We start from the raw sequence: 18,912 nt of genomic DNA, 5'->3' as shown, positions 1-18,912 counted from the left end.
ATATAATGATACTTGTAATATTTATATTTTCAAATTAATAAAGAAAATAAATTGGGGATTCATGACTAAATTCAGATGGCCGTTGAAAATGAAACAAGGAAAGAAGCAAACGTGCAGTCGTCATGAATACTTACGTGGACATGGAAAATACCCTAATTGGGAATAATTTCATTGCAGCAGGTAAACACGTGTCACACTCTATTGCATGTCAAAGGTGGAAAACACAATTTGTAAATTAGCAACGCTCACATAAATACATAAATCACACGGCAAATTGCGGCCACCCCTTAGATATAAGTTTAAATTATGAAAAAATCTATGTTCTTTGAATAATTACAATCAGCCTTTTCAATTATGCATTGTCTTACGAAAAAAACCTTCTTCAATACATAAATTGTTCACTATAATAATGTACGTGTAAGACAATACACAGTTGATGGAGTTGTTGTAATTATCCGAAAATGAGGAGTCTTTTCATAATTTGAAAATACCTAAAGGGGTGGCCGTAATTTGCTCTAAATCAAATTTTGATAAGAAAAGATGGGGTTGTTTGATTCAATACAAACCCGACGAGCATAAATTTTAGATTGAGTTTATTACATATAGTTAGCTTAATTAAAGTAGTTAATACATCCCGCGTGTGTCTTCTAAGCTATAACATGAGACACAAGTTTACCCAATGTAATTAATATGAGTTTGCTCAAATTAATACACTTTTCAAAAGCTTAGCTTCTGAATTTGTTTTACTCATAATCTGTTTTTATGTATTTGTAAATTTAACTTTTGATGTTACTTCACTTAAAATAAGTTGTTTAAAGCTGTTTTTTTTTATAAAGCACCCTTAGACCTGATTTTCTATATAAGTTCAATTTCCAAAATATCACCGTCACCTTTTAGAAATAAGCACTTAATATTCACTTAACTCACAATTATTAACTTATATTTTTTAATAAACTTTTGCAAACACAACATTTGCAAGTACAAAATCCTAATGTTGAAGTATGAGATATTAGGGAAGTTGGATGCTACACCTGGTTATTTACAGTACTCATTGGATTTAACCATAAATTTAATTAAATAACTACCCATTAATCACACATACACATGGGCGTATGTATACGATTATATATATATCTAAGGATCAAATCCACTCAATATAAATAATTAGATGTAGTATCTAATTTTCGGGACATTGTCCAAATCCTAAGATTAAAAGCAAAACATTAGGGTTTTTGATCAAATGAAGCAATATACGGAAGAGGAAATTATTTCCTTATAATTTTGGTAAGAGATGTAACAACCGTACCGACTAATCCCAGTCTTCGTTTTTTTTTTTTGATAATTATTGCCAATTAAGGTCAAAGCCATCTATTTAGCTGCCACCTGTCCTTTTCTAATCTAACCTTAAATTATTACCTAAAGCTAATCATCACTTCATCGTCTAACATGTAAGATTAGTTTTATTTATAGGTTGTTGAAGAAAGAAATTACTCCTAAATTAACTTGTCCCGTAAAACCAAGTTTATTATTATCACTCTTTCTGTTCCAAAATAACTGTTATTTTTGTAAAATATTATTGTTCTGTATAATCTGTCATTTTACATTTTCAGTACTGCATTAAATGCATATTTTTCTGCTCTAACCTTATTAATTCAACTATAAGTATTAACTCTCTCTTACAAATTATTAAAAGGTAAAAGTTGTTTTAGTCATTTTTATGTGAGTTTATCAAATGAAACAATATTTATTGATTTTTTTAATAATTGTGCAAATGTGAAAAGAGATCATTATTTAGGAACACATACAGAGAATAATATATTAAATTAATAAATAATAATAAATGAAATCCCTCCAATATTTCTAGATTTTATAGTAATTAACTTGAATAATGTAAGTTTGTATTATGATCCCAATCCGTAGTGTTCCCCATACTCTCCCCTCATAAATTATAAGAAACCAAAATCACGTGAGTATAAAAAACAAATGATTCTAATCATGATACCTTATGCTAATTTTTCATAAATAATAATAATAATAATAATAATAATAATAATAATAATAATAATAATAATAATAATAATAATAATAATAATAATAATAATAATAATAATAATAATAATAATAATAATAATAATAATAATAATAATAATAATAATAATAATAATAATAATAATAATAATAATAATAATAATAATAATAATAATAATAATATACGTGTGGCCTTCACACGTACCGACGTACGTACTCTTCTCTTCCAATAATCTCCTCATCTATAAATAGAGTGTCACCTATTCCTCATTTAGTCCAACATATATATCAAAAAACAATTGTTGCAAATCAATCTACTCATCATACTATATAATTAAGTTTATTAATAATAATAGTCATCGATTTCGATCGATAATGGGAAGATCGCCTAGCTGTGACAAAAATGCCCTCAAGAAAGGTCCATGGACCCCGGAGGAAGACGCGAAGCTCACGCACCACATTCAGATGCATGGCCCTGGAAATTGGAGAACCCTTCCTAAAATTGCTGGTAATTATATTATTATTATTTCACAAAAAAATTGAATAAAATGTTTTAAATTTTATCTAATCATACATATATATGTTATTACAGGTCTTGAAAGATGTGGTAAGAGTTGTCGGCTCCGTTGGACTAATTATTTGAGGCCAGATATCAAGAGAGGAAGATTTTCTTTTGAAGAAGAGGAAACTATTATCCAACTCCATAGTGTTCTTGGCAACAAGTAATACTTCTTTATAATTTACTAATTAATTAATTTAAAAAAAAAAAAAACAATTAGTACTAATTATATATTTTTATTGAATAATCAGGTGGTCGGCTATAGCAGCTCGTTTGCCGGGAAGAACGGACAACGAAATAAAGAATTACTGGAACACAAAGATTAGAAAGAGGCTCCTAAAAGTGGGGATCGACCCGGTGACTCATGCCCCTCGTCTCGACCTACTAGACCTTTCGTCTCTTCTCGTAAATTCGCCTCATCTCAATAATTTATCGAATCTAATTCGCCTCCAAACACTCGTAAATCCAGAAGCACTAAGAGTTGCACTTACTCTTCTTTCATCACAGCAAAATGACCAAAACAACCACTTGTTAAATTATCCTACTATTCTTCAACAGCAACTTCAAAACCCGGTGGCCCCACCAGTTGCTATCCAACCTAATCAGACGTTTGATAATATTATCAACCAACAAATCCCGTTGACTTTTGCAACTTCTTCGTTACAAGGGGGTGTGGGCCCCACATACTCAAATAGCATAAGCGATGATCGAAGTTTATACAATGGGGTTTCGTCTGATCAAATGAAGGCAGATAATAATAATAATAATAATAATAATAATAATAATAATAATAATAATAATAATAATAATAATAATAATAATAATAATAATAATAATAATAATAACTCGAGATTTGATGAGTCATTCAACGGTCGGGATTTTAGCTTCGATTCAGTTATATCGACGCCTGAGCCTAATATGAGCAGAAGAATATGAGAGAGAGAGCTTTTGTAGTGATCTGTTGAAGTTTGAAATTCCAGAGGGTTTTGATTATTTTGATTATTTCATGTAATTAAGAAAATAAATGATTTGTATTAGGTCCCTTCATCAGGTTTACTGGTTTTATTTATATATAAATCATTTGCTATTTTTACGAAGTTTTCCCTCTTTTTTTTCGTAGCAAATGACATAATTACCCTTAGACCCCCTTCCAATATTCCATATATAATTAAGAGATTACCCTTCAACTAATTCAATTAATAGCTTGTTTCTTGGCCTCTAATTAATTTATTTCAAGATTTTTAAACTTTTTCTTTCTAGCAGTCATTCCATTTTTTAATAATCTAGAGTGCCCATCTCTAACTTCAAAGAGTTTCGACGAGTTGAAATATACGATATTTTATTTTATTATATTTAAACAATTGCTAATATCTTGACTTGTTTAATAATATTTTTAGGACTATTTTCAAAAAACATTTAGGGTTTTGTCGCGAACTTCGTAAACTTTTAATTTACATTAACTTCGTCAATAGTTCAGTCATATTTTCTCCAAAACTCTTAATTCCTAATAAAAAAAAAGTGTGTCCAATAATTATGCGCGTTAGAATGAATTAATTAGTACATTATACAATACAAATCGATACTCATTTTTACAAAATCTTAAAATTGATCACCCTAATAGAACCCCAAATTTCTAAGAATTACGACCCTGGCCGAAACTAAATAAATAAATCTAGTTAAGCCATGTTCTTGCATTTATTTAATTCACCTATTGACTGAGGACGATAACGCGTTCGTGGATTGAATATTGACAATATATAGTTTGTGGGTGCTCGTGGTCGTCTAATTAAACCAATTCCAAAATGATTGATATACAGCGTCTATGAGATGCTATATCTGGTGAAAAACAGCGGTTGAATCAGCACTATAGATCTATACAAATAAATATTCACCAATCACACATATACAATTATGTGTGATATTATGCGTTGATTAGTGGTGCATAATAACTCAGCATATTTTACCGAGCATAGTGTACACAAAACCGATGTATAGAGTTCAATAGTACTTTTAACTTGATCGGAGTGATTTTTTAAATAAATTGCAAGGTCGTAAATTACATAAAGAATCTTTTAGGAATTTTGTTTATTCTAACACAATTATTTTCACCTAACTACTGATATTAAGATATTTGTAAATTTTCTTCTAAAAAAAAAAAAGATCTTTGTAAATTCTGCTTAATTAATCTAATCTCTATTCTCTCGTAGAATGATTTCGTTATAAAATAGTCAACCTAACCATGGTTATTTACGTGGGTTTCTATTACTAGAAACATCTGGAAACCTACTCTTTGTTTTATTAATTAAATTAGACGACAAATAATTAATTAATTAACTATCATGCATCATATACGTATATTGTCTCCATGCAGCCATACACGTATCTGCATGCACTAATATAATACTTTTTTTTTTTTGAGAAAAATAATATAATACTTCTTTGACGTAACTAATTCAACGCTTACATATCTAAACACATCATTCATTCTTCTTATTTAAATGTTAATGCTTAATATTATTTTATATATCCTCGAATTTAATAACTTATTATAATTAACGCTAGCGAAATTGAATAAAATTGATTGTTCAATGTTTGTTGAGATTTACTGAACACCTCACACAGCAGTTGAATTAGAAAATAAAAAAAATAAAAAAATTATTAAGTACTGTCTAAACCAAATGGTGACGTGGCAGTTAATTTAGGGCAATCCCTCCTCAACAAACCCTGGATTGGTGACAACTAATTACTCGAACAAGTATATCTTATGTAAGCAAATCTTACATTTTCTCCAATATGAAAACGAATTAGTCGATTAATTATACTTTAATTACCTGTCACTTAAATAATAGTTTTTTTTTTTCTGACTAGTTATAATATAATAATTAACAGTTGGAAGCACTGCAATTTGACAAGTGTGAGTTTTCCTCTTTCTAATATTTGTTATTAGGGTGTCTCATTACACCCTAACAGGGATTATAATATATTCATTAATTTTAATTATTTGATTTTATTCCAAGTGAACGTGCATGCATGCATGGGAGGTTATAGCTTGAATTATTAAAGTAATGCAATGTGTGATTGGTTTGACTAACAAACTTTAATGGACATAATCCCAATTTATAACTTGTTTGGTTTCCTTACTAGGACTAGGGGTGGAAATTGGAACGGAAATTTCGAATTCTGCCAATTTCAATTTGAGATTTTCTGATTTTGAAAAAAAGTATTTTTTATTTCAAATTCCGGAAGTTTTGTTTCTGATATCTTGAAGATTCTTTTTTTTTTCACATATTAGATTCCTATTCCGATCTGATTTCTCAAAATTCCAATTATTTTCTGAAAATTACACTTTCAAAATCAATATTATATTATTATGCATTTTTTTATTATAGGTGACTACAAGATTGGAACTTCGGAATTGCGCCGATTAAATTTCCATTTTTCGAACAAGTTTAATTTCGTTGTACTTTTCGAAATTCGATTTTCCGATTTTTCAAGTGGAAAAGGAATTGGAATTAGTTTCAATTTCAGAACAAAAAAAGTTGAAATTCTCCGAAAGTGGTATTTTTTCATGTTACGTTTGTACATGTAATAAAAACAACGAAAATGCACAATTAAATTAATTCTTTTTTTTTAAACAGTACGTACAATGTCAAGATTATTTAATAAATTATCATTAATGAAACCAAAACGAGCCTATTAATTAGTCTTAATTAGATTAATAAAAATATAATTAAGAGTCAAACGAATTGCACCAGAAGAAGTAATCATGTAAGACAAGAAAGCTTAGGCTGAGGAAAAGGTACTTTTGACATTAATATTATTAAATTGTTTGACCAAATTAATTTTCGTTATTATTAGCTAAGAGGTTGATGAATTAATTACCTGAAATCTAACGACTTTGAAATTGAAATTGACAAATAAGCGCTACTGTTGAAAATGCAACATATGTATGAGTGTTGTCACACTTTATCAATTTTCCTATATGGTGTAATTAAAATAAATGGACATCATTTTTATTTGTAAGATGAATAATATTCAACACGCAATTGATTTATCTTTTGTTAAAGGATGGCTTATGAGAACTAATAAATAAAATAAAATTGATTTATTGTAAGACTGTATTTCTTTTTATTTATTTATTTTTGCAATATGGATATTTTTTTTTTTTGAGTAAGTTCATGGTTTGTGAAGGTACATTATAGTTTTAACATAAAAGAAATTCATTTACTATTGGAAATAATTAATATATAGCGAGTGAGGGTGGGAGTTTGAAGTCAAATGACTCGAGTTCTATTTCATTCGTCGATTCTTTCTAGCTAAATCGAGCTTCGCATATAAGTTATGTCTATTGTCATATGATTTACATCCCTTGTGTGGTTTAATTTGTATGTTGTTGTTATACGAGAGTAAATATTTATTCAATGCGAACAATTATATTGTTAATTGAGGATTCCTTGATTATAAAATAATATTCAATATTAATAGAAGCAATAATAATTATTTATCTAGATAATCATTATTATATGATCACATTTTGTACTTATGTTGCAACATTTGTTAATTTAATTTGAATTTTGACTTAACAATTTGATCTCTCACTTGTGGGGCCATAATGATTTAACAAAGTTGATTTCCATATAGATACATTTTTTGAATATTTATTAATATTAATATAATTTAAATATGAAGTAAATAATTGCGATTCATCATGAGAGAGAAGATTGATGTTGAAAAAATAGAAAGAGAAAAAATCATGAATACTTACGTGGACACATAGAATGCCCCAATTGGAAACAAAAATGTTATTGCAGCAGGTAAACACGTGTTACACTCTACTATCATAAGGGGTCAATGTGTAAATACAAAATTAGTATATACCCCTCGAATTAACATTTATCAAAACAAAATAAAATTGGGTAAATTCCACTTTCCTTCCTTGTACTTTGGCTCGATATACACCATCTACTCTCAAATGCATCGATTTTCTCCCATGTACTTGAAAAATTGTCTCAATGTGGTCCCTACAGTTAGTTTTCACACCTTTCACGTTTACGCCGTTTGATCTAAGTTTGAAAATTACAAAAAAACCACCCCTCCCAGTTTAAATCATTATTAAAAAAATAAAAAATAAAATAAAAAATTAATTATGGCTGACGTCGTGAATTATGTTTTTCTCGTTGTCTTGATTTTTTTTTCTACCCAATAAAGTTATAGGAATACTAAATTATTTCAAAAAACTTTCTTAAAAACAATCTTCATATATTGAAGCTAATTGCTAAAACAAAAATGCTCCTTTTTGTTATACACCCCTAGGAATTCAAGTTATGGCAACCCTAATTTATTTCAAATGATAAATTATAAACAAAAATAAATGAATATATGAGCAGTAATGAGTAGAGCCGTCTCTTAGACTACCTCGAACACGTAGTAGTAACTCTTCGCATTTTCTACTTTATTAGGCTCAAAGACTTTTTTTTTTTTTTTTGTAATGAAGGAATCTGAAGCCAACCATATAGCTGTAATGAGTAAACATACACTCTCGTATAACAGCTTGCAAGCCATACAAGAGACGTAAATTACAGTAGACTAATTAGTACAAAATTAATGGGCACGATTTGGGAAACATAGAAATTAGAAACTAATGACGTGTCCAAATCCTAACATTAAATGCAAAACAAAAGGGTGTTTGATCTAACGAAGCAATCCACGAAAGAAGAAAGAGATTTCCTTATAATTGGGTAAGGGATGTAACAACCGTACCGACTAATCCCACTCTATTTTTTTAAGAATATTAATCCAAGGTCAAACCCTTCTTCTTAGATGCCACTTGTCCCTAGTATTTAACCCTATATTATATTACCTTTTATTTAGCTTCTAGCATGTCACAAACTTAATTATTTTTCTTAATAATTCATATGTCTAAATTTTGTTTTGTCTGATAATACTCTTTTATGTTACAATGTGACTTAACAAAAAAAAAAAAAAAAAAAAAAACAAAAAATAAATTACTATTATGTATAATATATATGTCCAGTACTGCATTAATTGTCTAAATTTTTAATTATATCCTTATTGCCTCTTCGCGACAAGTCAAGACTCTCTCTTATTAATTAGCGTCAAGGACATTTTCGTATAAAATCATACATTTTTTTCCAAAATCGAGGTACATTAATGAGATTCTTAATTCTTATGCAAAACTAAATAACAAAAGTTATAAATGAACGAAAGCAATTAGTTTACAAGTTGATGTATTTGTAAAATAAACTTAATTTAATTTTTCACATATTTTTTTAAATTGGCTTTAGGGGCATATATATCTAATGTACCTTTAGTCAACAACTTTTGGGATTTTATAGCTTCATGTAGTTTATTTTATGATAACCAAAAATAATTGATGCGTGTGCAAACAAAAAACAAACTATGGTTACGAGAAAACAAATCTTTATACATAAAACTAAGAAACACTCGATCAATCTAATAAATTCTAATGACATATTTGTAATTTTTTTAAAATTATTTTGTAGTATTTCTTTATCTCCTATTTTTCTAATTTTTTTCTCAATGGCTTTCATAGCAAATCAGATTTGCAATTTCGTTCGATTAATTTTTTTTACTCGATCTCTCTTACGCACACCGATGAGGATTTATTTTTTTAATACAATTTATTTACCATATGTTTATAAAAGTTTCTTCCTTTTTGCAATTATAACGTGCATTGCACGGGTATAATTGCTAGCACCTCAAAATAAATTTCTGCAATAATAATAATCTTATGCTTGTTTAGTAATTACATTAACTCAATTTCTATCACCAATATAAAATCAAATAATCCTATTAATCATCATACTACAAGATCATTTTTTTCAAAATTTAATAATATTAATTCTAAACACACCCCCAAAATCCTGGTTTCATATTGTAGGCTAAATTTTTTATGATTTTCCCAATACACATCAGAGAGAGAGAGAGAGAGAGAGAGAGAGAGAGAGAGAGAGAGAGAGAGAGAGAGAGAGAGAGAGAGAGAGAGAGAGATTGTAGACCATGGCCGGTACCAAATACTGTTGACTTCCCATTTGTCCTTCACACTCTTCCAATCTCCTCATCTATATATAGAGTGTAACCTGTTCTTCATTTGCTCCAACATACAACTTTTCCACCTTTTATTTAACTTTCTTACAAAAAAATTGTTCCCTTTTATTAACTAATTTGCCTATATGTTTCAATAAACCATTCTTGCAAATCACTCTACTCATCACATAAAATCCTCCACTTATTACACACATACAGTACTATATAATTAAGTTTATTAATAATAATCATCGATCGATCGATAATGGGAAGATCGCCTTGCTGTGACAAAAATACCCTCAAGAAAGGTCCATGGACCCCGGAAGAAGACGCTAAGCTGACTCACCACATTCAGATGCATGGCCCTGGAAATTGGAGAACTCTTCCTAAAATTGCTGGTAATTATTATTATTATTATTTCACAAAAAAATTAAAAAAAATGTTTGAAATTTTATCTAATCATATATGATGTTATTACAGGTCTTGAAAGATGTGGGAAGAGTTGTCGGCTTCGTTGGACTAATTATCTAAGGCCAGATATCAAGAGAGGCCGATTTTCGTTTGAGGAAGAGGAAACCATAATCCAGCTCCACAGTGTTCTTGGCAACAAGTAATATATTTTACTAATTAATTAATTTTCAAATACCATAAATTAAAAATAAATATACTAAATATTTTTTTTTTTAAAATAATCAGGTGGTCTGCAATCGCGGCACGTTTGCCAGGAAGAACGGACAACGAAATAAAGAATTACTGGAACACACACATTAGAAAGAGGCTCCTACGAATGGGGATCGACCCGGTTACTCATGCCCCTCGTCTCGACCTACTAGACCTTTCGTCTCTTCTCGTTAATTCACCTCAGCTAAATAATATATCGAATCTTATTCGCCTCCAAACACTTGTAAATCCAGATGCACTAAGAGTTGCTCTTACTCTTCTTTCATCACAAAATGAACAGCAGTTATTAAATTATCACCATCAGAATCAGAATCGGCATCAGGCCCCATCAGTTATCCAACCTAATCAGTCATTTGATAATATTATCAACCAACAAATCCCATCAAATAATCCCACCACTTCTTCATTCAACAATCAGTCTCAATCCTTGCAAGGTGATTATTTGAGCAGCCCACATTTTCCTTTGGGCCCCACAAACTCAACCTACCAATTATTATTTCAAGATAATAATTTTGCAACTATTAATAATGCTCATAATAATAATAATGCAAGTACTAATGATCAAAGTCTTGACACTTATTTACCAATCTGCCATGGAATATCTGATCAAATGAAAGCGGATTTGTTGTCGTCGTCGCCTTCGGAGAATTTCGGATTCGATTCGGTTTTGTCTTCAACGCCTCTCTCTAGCCCGGCCCCTCCGAATACGACGAGCTCAGTCGGCCCTACGATCAATGGCAGCACAGAAGATGAGAGAGAAAGCTTTTGTAGTAACCTTTTGAGGTTTGAAATTCCTGAGGGTTTTGATTATTTTGATGATTTTATGTAAGAAAAAGATAGAAAGTTGTTTTATTTATTTATTTATTTTTATTTTTTGATATAGGTTTACGTAGTTTGGCTTTGTTATATAACTAGTTCTTAGTTGAATTCTTTTGTTATGATTATAAGGTTATGTATAAGATTCATATGGTGTTTAATTAATTATATTTTATTTGTTTATTTATTCTTTTATATTGTAATTTCAAAAATTATAGGGAACATGTAGAATTCCAAATATATGAACTTAATACCTCTACTACTTCACTTTTAATGGGATTTAATTTTCAAATAAAAGGTCAAAAAGTATATTTTTGTCGTGGTGTGCAATTTTTCTTGATAATTATTATCACGAAATGTAACTAGTACTAGGTATGTGTCTCCATGTTATTGGACGATTATTATCCATTGTGTTTATAGTTTTATGTATTATTGGTTTTGTATACGATTAAATACACCCAGTGATTTTAAAAACATAGATTTACACATAATAACAAATATTTGTATAGATTTACGATTTATAATTACCCGATGTATTTCACCGTGTGTAACATTTCATAGACCTATATTATGGCCCCATTAGTTGATGAAATGGTTCGTGTTAAGAGGACAAGACGATATAATTGACATTGTTCCTGCGACTTAACCCTTTTTTATATAAGTACTAATGCGAGTTACGTGGTATTTTAGATTGTTTCTTTAAAAAAAACGCAAAAGTAAAACATGTCCTTATACTATAATAAAAATGGTATGTTCCATGTTTTAATGTTTCATAGTACATCTAGCATCAAATCGAAAACATGTTCATATACAAAAGATGTTTTGTTCAAAAACTCGAGGTTTAAAGTAAAAATTGATTGGAATGCCACCTCAACAAATCATCGCTAGAAGAGTTTAGCAGCATGTGAGAAGCACATGGGAGATCATGTTGTTAGTTTTGTCAGCTCTTAAAACATCACGATGGATTTGGAGTGAGCAGTTGCTCCAAACCTTATCGCATGTTACTTTCTTATTCACTTGTTATTCTTCTGTTGGTGTGTGATTGTGTGTGTGCGGGTCACGATTGTGTTGATTGCTTAGCTTAACTTCTAAATTCATAACACTATTCAACTCCTCGTACCGAAAGTTTAATTCGACGAGATCAGACTTTTTTTTTTTTTTTTTTTTTTGAGAAATTCAAGTCCTGATACAAAAAGTTTAATTCGACGAGATCAGACTTTTTTTTTTTTTTTTTTTTGAGAAATTCAAGTCCTGATACAAAACTGGGTAAATAAGGGAGGGGACAGGATTCGAACCCTAGACATCTACTCTAACAGTAGAGACTAGGTACCAACTCTTATAATGAGGGTTGGTCGACGAGATCAGACTCCACTAATTTAAAATGCTTTATTTGATAGATTTTAGATCCTTCATTGTTTTAATTATTTTTCTTGTTTATGCACACAAGTTAGATTTATAAGGCCCAAAATATTAGATATATATCCGGTTTTGAAGGGCCCAACAATTTGCTTATTGCCGATTTAACATCTAAAGGCCCATAAAATGGCCTAATTATTTGTACAGTTTTAAGAGAGTTTTTTTTTTTTTTTTTTTAAGGGTAAATTACAAAAACTCCCCAGAGGTATTGTCAAATTACAAAAATCCCCCTCTTGTTTGGATAATTACATCTACCCCCCTCAACTATGATTTTTTCTTAGACCTCCACCTTTATGGTGCCAAATTCAACATAGTCATCTAGATTCCGTGAAATGCGCTCTAGTTTGTACTCGTTTTGTGTAAAAAATACAGTTTCCGAAGCACCACAAACTGATATATACAAGCTAAAAATCACATATTATGATCATCTTGCTTCATAATGTAGAGATTGAATGGGATAAAACGGGTACAAAAGTGATAATATTCCATATAATCTCGAAGATTCCACTAAATTTGAGGAGTTGAGGGGGTGGATGTAATTATCCAAACAAGAGGGGTGTTTTTGTAATTTGATCATACCTCAGGGGGTGTTTGTAATCTACCCTTTTTTTTAATGTATGAACTTTATTATTTTACCTCATATATATTCTGCATACATTTTGTTATCCTCTCGGAAATTTACATTGAAAATAGATATTATTTTTATGTTTATTGTCTATGAGATCATCTTATACAACTTTTTCACTAAATGTTTTTCCCTATTTCTTTCAATTTTGAAATTTGGGAAGCTTATTTAAATGATTTCTTGAGTTTCCATACATTCATTTGAAAAAAAAAAATCGAGGGCGCTGCCTACGAACCTTTATATCATGGGGCACAATTTATAAATTATACCATGGCCTTCAAAATCTTTGAACGGACCCTGTAAACGAGCATCGGGAGGTCATATCTCCAAATTTCAGTGAACCGGAATTTCGATATCCGAGTTTCAAAATAATAAAAAAATATGTGTTCTTTACAATGAGTAAGTATCTTTTTTTGTTTAATGTGCAGTATTTTTTAGTGGTTTGTTGCAATTTGTCAGTTTCAAATATTTTTTTTTTCTATATATATACATATATATTATTTTTTAAAAAATATATATTATTTTTAACTTCAAACTAATACAATATGTGTGTATTTTCTGAAGTAGGAAAGAAAATAAATAATTTAAAATAAAGTAAAAAGAAGGTCGAGGGGACAAAAAAGTGGATGTGGCGAGTGTGTCACGAGCCAACTGAAAAATTAATCTTTCACATCATCATCATTTCATTTGATTACACACAGAAGAAACTGAGAAGCTGAATCAGAAGAATAAAATTTAAATGAAAAAATAGAAATTATTATTAGAAAAAAAAAATTAAAAAAAAAAAGAAAGAAAAAGAAAAGGACAGCATATAAGCAGCCAAATTCCAGACAGCCTTTCCTTTTCATTTTCGTCTTTCTCTTTGATTCCCTCTACTTTCTCTCTCTAACCAACCCCACCATTTTTCTTGCCCTTCCTAATTATACCACAAACCACACTTTCTTCAATTATTATATAATTATAATTTAATTGTTGCTAGAATAACTGTAATTTTAAATGTTCGAATGGAAAATATTTTTTCAGAAATCGAAAATATTCTCGGCTCGAAATAGCCTGAATTTGAAATTTATTTCTAATTTCCACCACTATGTTGTTATAGGCAATTATTTTTTGAATAAAATTAACGTGTTAGAGGTTGCATAAAATAAAGGCTAAAATTCAGTTTGGAACGCTTTTATGTTGCTAGCATTTTTGATTTTATATAGTTATTTTTCACTCTTTTCAGCTTTTTTTCTTTAGCTTATGTATAAAAAATGAAACATCGAATCAATATAAATGAAAATTTATAGATTATGAATACAAAACCCACAAAAAGAAAACTAAAAACCCCTAAAATCTATAAGAAACCCTATTATTGAAATAATAAATTAAAAAAATATAGCTCTTCATATTATATCGCAAAATCCCCTGAAAAATTGAAATCCCCCTAAAATCTAACACTAAAATCGATTTTAAAAAAAAAATCCATACTTTGAACGAACGCTATCGTCAACAATCGACATGAAACTATGGATTCTATCCGACATAAAGTGCGGTAAAGAAGTCATTACACACTCAAATTTAACATCATTAAAAGTCTGACCGCTCACCATAAAAAATAGGGGGATATTTGATATTTTCTATAGATTAGGGTGTAAATGATAAATTTCACATAGTAAATGGTGCAAAATGAATTTACCCTAAAATAAATGAACGTATATTTCTTTCTTTCTTATTATATTCACACACACTCTCTCTCTCTCTCTCTCTCACACACACACACAGTGTGCTCTTTTCATCTTCTCCAATTTGTCAATTGGCTTTCCCCCTATTTCAAGTAAAAGGTGTTTGACAACTTTCTCTTAATATCACCTAATATCTCCTCCTTTTTGGTTAAAATCCACACTCCCCCACTCTTTATTCACACCATTTCCCCAGAGAGAGAGAAAAGAAAATCATTTTTTTCACTTTCTCTCTCTTCTTCTTCCTTTCTCTCTCATCCCCAAAACCCTACCCCAAAAAAAAAACACAGAGCAAAAAAAAGCTTGTTGTTATTGAATGAATACAGAATCATACTTTTCAATGCATTTCCTCACCCTCAAATTCCCTATTCTCCTGTTGCTTCTTCAATTTCTCCACGGCTCGCTCGCCGGCTTACTCTCCGAGCCGGCGCAGCCGCTCAAACCGGGCGACTACAACACCGTCCCCGCCTTCCCGGTCCAGACCGAGGCCCAAACCTGCCGGCTCGACCTCTCGGCTGAGCTATTCGGCGGCGTCAGCGCCGCGTGCGGCCGCAACCTAGATCGGAGCCGGTGCTGCCCAGTCCTCGCCGCCTGGCTCTTCGCGGCTCACGCCAGGTCGGCGCTCCAGATTTCGGCGGCGGCGCCGCCGTCCGGCTCCGAGCTGCCGATGATGCCCGACGATTCGCAGAGGTGCGTGAACTCGCTGCAGAGCTCGCTGACGAGCCGGAACATACACATACCCCAGCCGAACGCGACGTGCGACGCCGTTTTGTGCTTCTGCGGCATCCGGCTCCACCAGATCACCTCCCTCAGCTGCCCGGCCGCCTTCAACGTCACCGGAAACACCAGGAACGCCACGCCGACCGCCGCCGTGAGGAATCTGGAACGCAACTGCAGAAATTCCTCTTACGCCGGCTGCACCAAGTGCCTTGGTGCTCTGCAAAAGGTTAGTTTCGTTATTTTTTATTTTTATTTTTTTTTCAATTAATACAAGTATATATTTAATTTATTGCTCCCCCACTTTGACATTTATTTCTCAATGATTGATCATGTGTTCAATAAATACTTCCCCACCATTACTGCTGGAATTGTTTTGTTGATTTTTTTTTTTTTTTTTTTTTTGTTGATTGCTTCTATTATAAATTATCTTTGTTTGAAATCGAACTCTATATATATAAAATATATATATATATAGAGAGAGAGAAATAATTGTGATTATAATTTATTACTATGTAAAAAAAATTGTGATCAATAATTGCTAATGAATTTGTGGATTCCCGCTTTCGCTCTCAATCGACTATATAGATGCACTGAATAAATATTTGTTCGCGTAATCGACTATGTAGATGCACTGAATAAACATTCGTTTTTTTGTCCGATGATTCGTTCTCTCTCTCTCACAATGTTAATGTAAAATGTGTTAGTATAGCTACACTATTACAATTTAATTACAACATATAAATTTCAAATAATATTTTTATTCATTTGAGAATGATTTAGATCTCTAGTTCATAGCCTATTTAGGAGTAGATCTAAGAATATATTTTGGACATTCTTTTATTAAAAAAACATAAAAACAGATGAATGTAATAGATGCATAAAAAATAAATATTTTTCTAGGTATAAATTCTTTATATTATCTTTAGGATCACCAAAACAATGATCCCACTACCTCTGTATAACTTGTGTTCCAATGTCCCATTTTTTTCCTACGTGAAATGTCTAAATTACCCTCGTCTTTGAAACTATTTGCAGCTGAAAGCGGATGGCAAAAACGGAACGAAAGGAGGAATAGAACAGAGCGATGGTGGGGATAGAGCAAGTAAAATGCTGAGCAGGGACTGCCAGCTGATGGGGCTGACGTGGCTGCTGGCACGCAACAAGACGGCGTACATACCCACCGTCTCCGCCGTGTTGCGCGCCGTCATGTACAGCGCTCACCCGCCGCACGAGTCGACGTGCTCCCCGGACCAGGAGAACATGCCACTCGCCGTCGATTCTCTACAGTTCGACAAATACGATTCCTCCTCTTCTTCCCTTGCCACTTCTTTTATTCCATTTCTGCCCCTAATAATTCTTTCTTATCTTTTTCGCATAGGCCCCCCTTTACATTAGTTGGGATTTTTATTTTTTCTAAAATATTGTTACCTGTTTGCCCCCCTGCCATTTTTGTGAAATTATTTGTGATGGGGGCTTTTGGTTGGGGGGGCGAAGGTGGGGGTGGGTATGTTTTGAGGGGGGCCCTTTTTGAGTGTTTCATCACGTGAAGCTAGTTGACAAAATGGGGGACTGGGGTTATTTTTGTCATTTACTGCCCCACTGTAAATTTTCAGACACTTTGGTTTAAATCTTTTCTTATGTGTAGTGGTACGAGGAAATCTTTTGCTTTTACCATCTTTAGAGTCAACTTCCGAGGAAAAGGTTAAATAAAGCATGTAAAAATGTTTGAAAGTTTTGGGATTACAACTTTTATAATTTTATTTTTCTTCCTATAACTAAAACATTAAACTAAATATGAAATAATATTTCGTACCTAAATTTTTGTTCTTTTTCTTTTATAACCCTTTAGGTAATGTTAAATTACGGGGAAAAAAAAATTACTCATGTTTGAAAAATCAGTGGGTATTATTTTACATGTCTACTCATACTCTGTCAAATTTACCTACTGAATGAGATGTTTTTTCATAAGATAATATATAATTGAAGGGCTGGCTGTATTTATCCAAATAAAATGGATTTTTTTTCTTCGTAATTTGACCTTATCTAATGATATGACTGTAATTTACCTCAGGGTATTTTAGAACTACTTTAGTTGGATCGTTGAATTTGTGGTGCTTAAAGTGCTAAAAACAAACCAAAAAGATATTGAACTTTTAAAATTAGGCATTGTTCAAAACTCGAGGAAGAACAACGTAATTCCCTAGACCCGAGTATATATGTTGCCCCTCGAAAAATAAAATAAAATAAATAAATCAATTTTAATATTGTTCATTTTGAATAACAAAAGGGCTACATTAGAAAACTCTTAACATGGGAATTAACAATGTTAAACTGCACATGATGAAGCAATTTTATAATACAGGGATCACATGTTTTAGGGGAGGGAATCACGGTTGAATGTTTGTCTTCACCTTGAATACCACCTTCTCCTTTGTATCTTATACTTTGGTTTCTTTGTTTTTGCATATTCTTATAAATGTGTATATCTCACATATAAATTAATATATAAAATATGGGAAATTAATTTTTGTACTTCAATTAATGGGTATAAATTTATCCGAAGAATGACTAGTTTTTTATTAATCCACCAGAAAATAGAGAGAATTCTTTAAATAACGGACAAGATTCTATGCAAATTAAAGTTTCTTAATTAAAAGGACAAATTACAAAAAGCTCATGGTTAAATCGAACCGAAATTTTGTTACGCCAACATTTTATACCGTTTGCCGAACTAAATATACGATTAGGTTCGGTAAACAACCGAATTATATAAGTTTTATGTAAAATATCTAATAGGAGGGGGTGGCTGTAATTATTCAAACAAGAGGGATTTTTTCGTAATTTGACCATACCTCAAGGGGTGGCCGTAATTTACCCTAATTAAAATTAGAGGTGGGTCTTTCTCTACCAAAATGCTCTACCAACCGAGTCCCCTACTGAAATTTTAATGACCGAACGAATATGGCTCATTGTCCTACCGTAACGAATTATTTTGGTAGGGTAATGTAAATGGATACCGGAGTATTACCCCACCGTAACGATTTATTAGTAAATAGTATATAAAAATGGATTTTCATTGAATTAATAATTTTAGTATAAAGGGAGGCACAAATTTTAGAAAGAAGCAATTTAATTTTCGGAAAGTGGGTTTGTAAGACCAATTTAATTTTCGGAAATAGTCATTACTATACCGCATCGTACCAAATTTTTGGTATATCGAAATATTTGGTAGCTTTACCGAACCCACTTCCGATTAAAATTAATAAAATATGAAAAAT

The 18,912-nt window shown here is 31.3% G+C and overlaps 3 protein-coding genes across 4 annotated transcripts; all 3 read left to right on the top strand.

Moving 5' to 3' along the window:
• The first annotated feature begins 2,382 nt into the window (after window positions 1-2,382).
• On the top strand, window positions 2,383-3,599 carry LOC105971983 (transcription factor MYB41). Of its 2 annotated transcripts, none has more exons than XM_088811904.1 (4): window positions 2,383-2,536; window positions 2,621-2,750; window positions 2,839-3,458; window positions 3,517-3,599. In XM_088811904.1, the coding sequence occupies exons 1-4, from the start codon at window positions 2,404-2,406 to the stop codon at window positions 3,597-3,599; spliced, it is 966 nt and encodes a 321-aa protein (XP_088668030.1). In that variant the 5' UTR covers window positions 2,383-2,403. The 2 variants fall into 2 exon arrangements, with proteins under 2 accessions (XP_088668030.1, XP_088668029.1); XM_088811903.1 differs by having other exon boundaries at window positions 2,839-3,481; window positions 3,525-3,599.
• Window positions 3,600-9,750: 6,151 nt separating this feature from the next.
• Window positions 9,751-11,335, top strand: LOC105971981 (transcription factor MYB41). Its single transcript, XM_012996917.2, has 3 exons — window positions 9,751-10,053; window positions 10,136-10,265; window positions 10,352-11,335. The coding sequence occupies exons 1-3, from the start codon at window positions 9,921-9,923 to the stop codon at window positions 11,163-11,165; spliced, it is 1,077 nt and encodes a 358-aa protein (XP_012852371.2). The 5' UTR covers window positions 9,751-9,920; the 3' UTR covers window positions 11,166-11,335.
• A 3,586-nt stretch (window positions 11,336-14,921) lies between these two features.
• On the top strand, window positions 14,922-17,304 carry LOC105972089 (putative GPI-anchored protein At4g28100). Its single transcript, XM_012997024.2, has 2 exons — window positions 14,922-15,860; window positions 16,670-17,304. The coding sequence occupies exons 1-2, from the start codon at window positions 15,231-15,233 to the stop codon at window positions 17,027-17,029; spliced, it is 990 nt and encodes a 329-aa protein (XP_012852478.2). The 5' UTR covers window positions 14,922-15,230; the 3' UTR covers window positions 17,030-17,304.
• Window positions 17,305-18,912: the final 1,608 nt, after the last annotated feature.

The sequence above is a fragment of the Erythranthe guttata genome, chromosome 13, assembly GCF_056151865.1.
Source record: "Erythranthe guttata isolate IM_541 chromosome 13, IM_541, whole genome shotgun sequence".
NCBI classification, from domain to species: Eukaryota; Viridiplantae; Streptophyta; class Magnoliopsida; order Lamiales; family Phrymaceae; genus Erythranthe; species Erythranthe guttata.
Note: the sequence above shows the minus strand (reverse complement) of the source record. Positions and strands in the feature narration are given on the sequence as shown.

Excerpts from the sequence above, each read along its gene's own strand:
- LOC105972089 (XM_012997024.2), top strand. The coding sequence starts at position 15,231 with ATGAATACAGAATCATACTTTTCAATGCATTTCCTCACCCTCAAATTC. Across the intron at positions 15,861-16,669 it reads GCCTTGGTGCTCTGCAAAAG|CTGAAAGCGGATGGCAAAAA; the intron begins GTTAGTTTCGTT and ends AACTATTTGCAG.
- LOC105971983 (XM_088811903.1), top strand. The coding sequence starts at position 2,404 with ATGGGAAGATCGCCTAGCTGTGACAAAAATGCCCTCAAGAAAGGTCCA. Across the intron at positions 2,751-2,838 it reads CATAGTGTTCTTGGCAACAA|GTGGTCGGCTATAGCAGCTC; the intron begins GTAATACTTCTT and ends TTGAATAATCAG. Across the intron at positions 3,482-3,524 it reads GGGATTTTAGCTTCGATTCA|AGAGAGAGCTTTTGTAGTGA; the intron begins GTTATATCGACG and ends GAAGAATATGAG.
- LOC105971981 (XM_012996917.2), top strand. The coding sequence starts at position 9,921 with ATGGGAAGATCGCCTTGCTGTGACAAAAATACCCTCAAGAAAGGTCCA. Across the intron at positions 10,054-10,135 it reads AACTCTTCCTAAAATTGCTG|GTCTTGAAAGATGTGGGAAG; the intron begins GTAATTATTATT and ends ATGTTATTACAG. Across the intron at positions 10,266-10,351 it reads CACAGTGTTCTTGGCAACAA|GTGGTCTGCAATCGCGGCAC; the intron begins GTAATATATTTT and ends TAAAATAATCAG.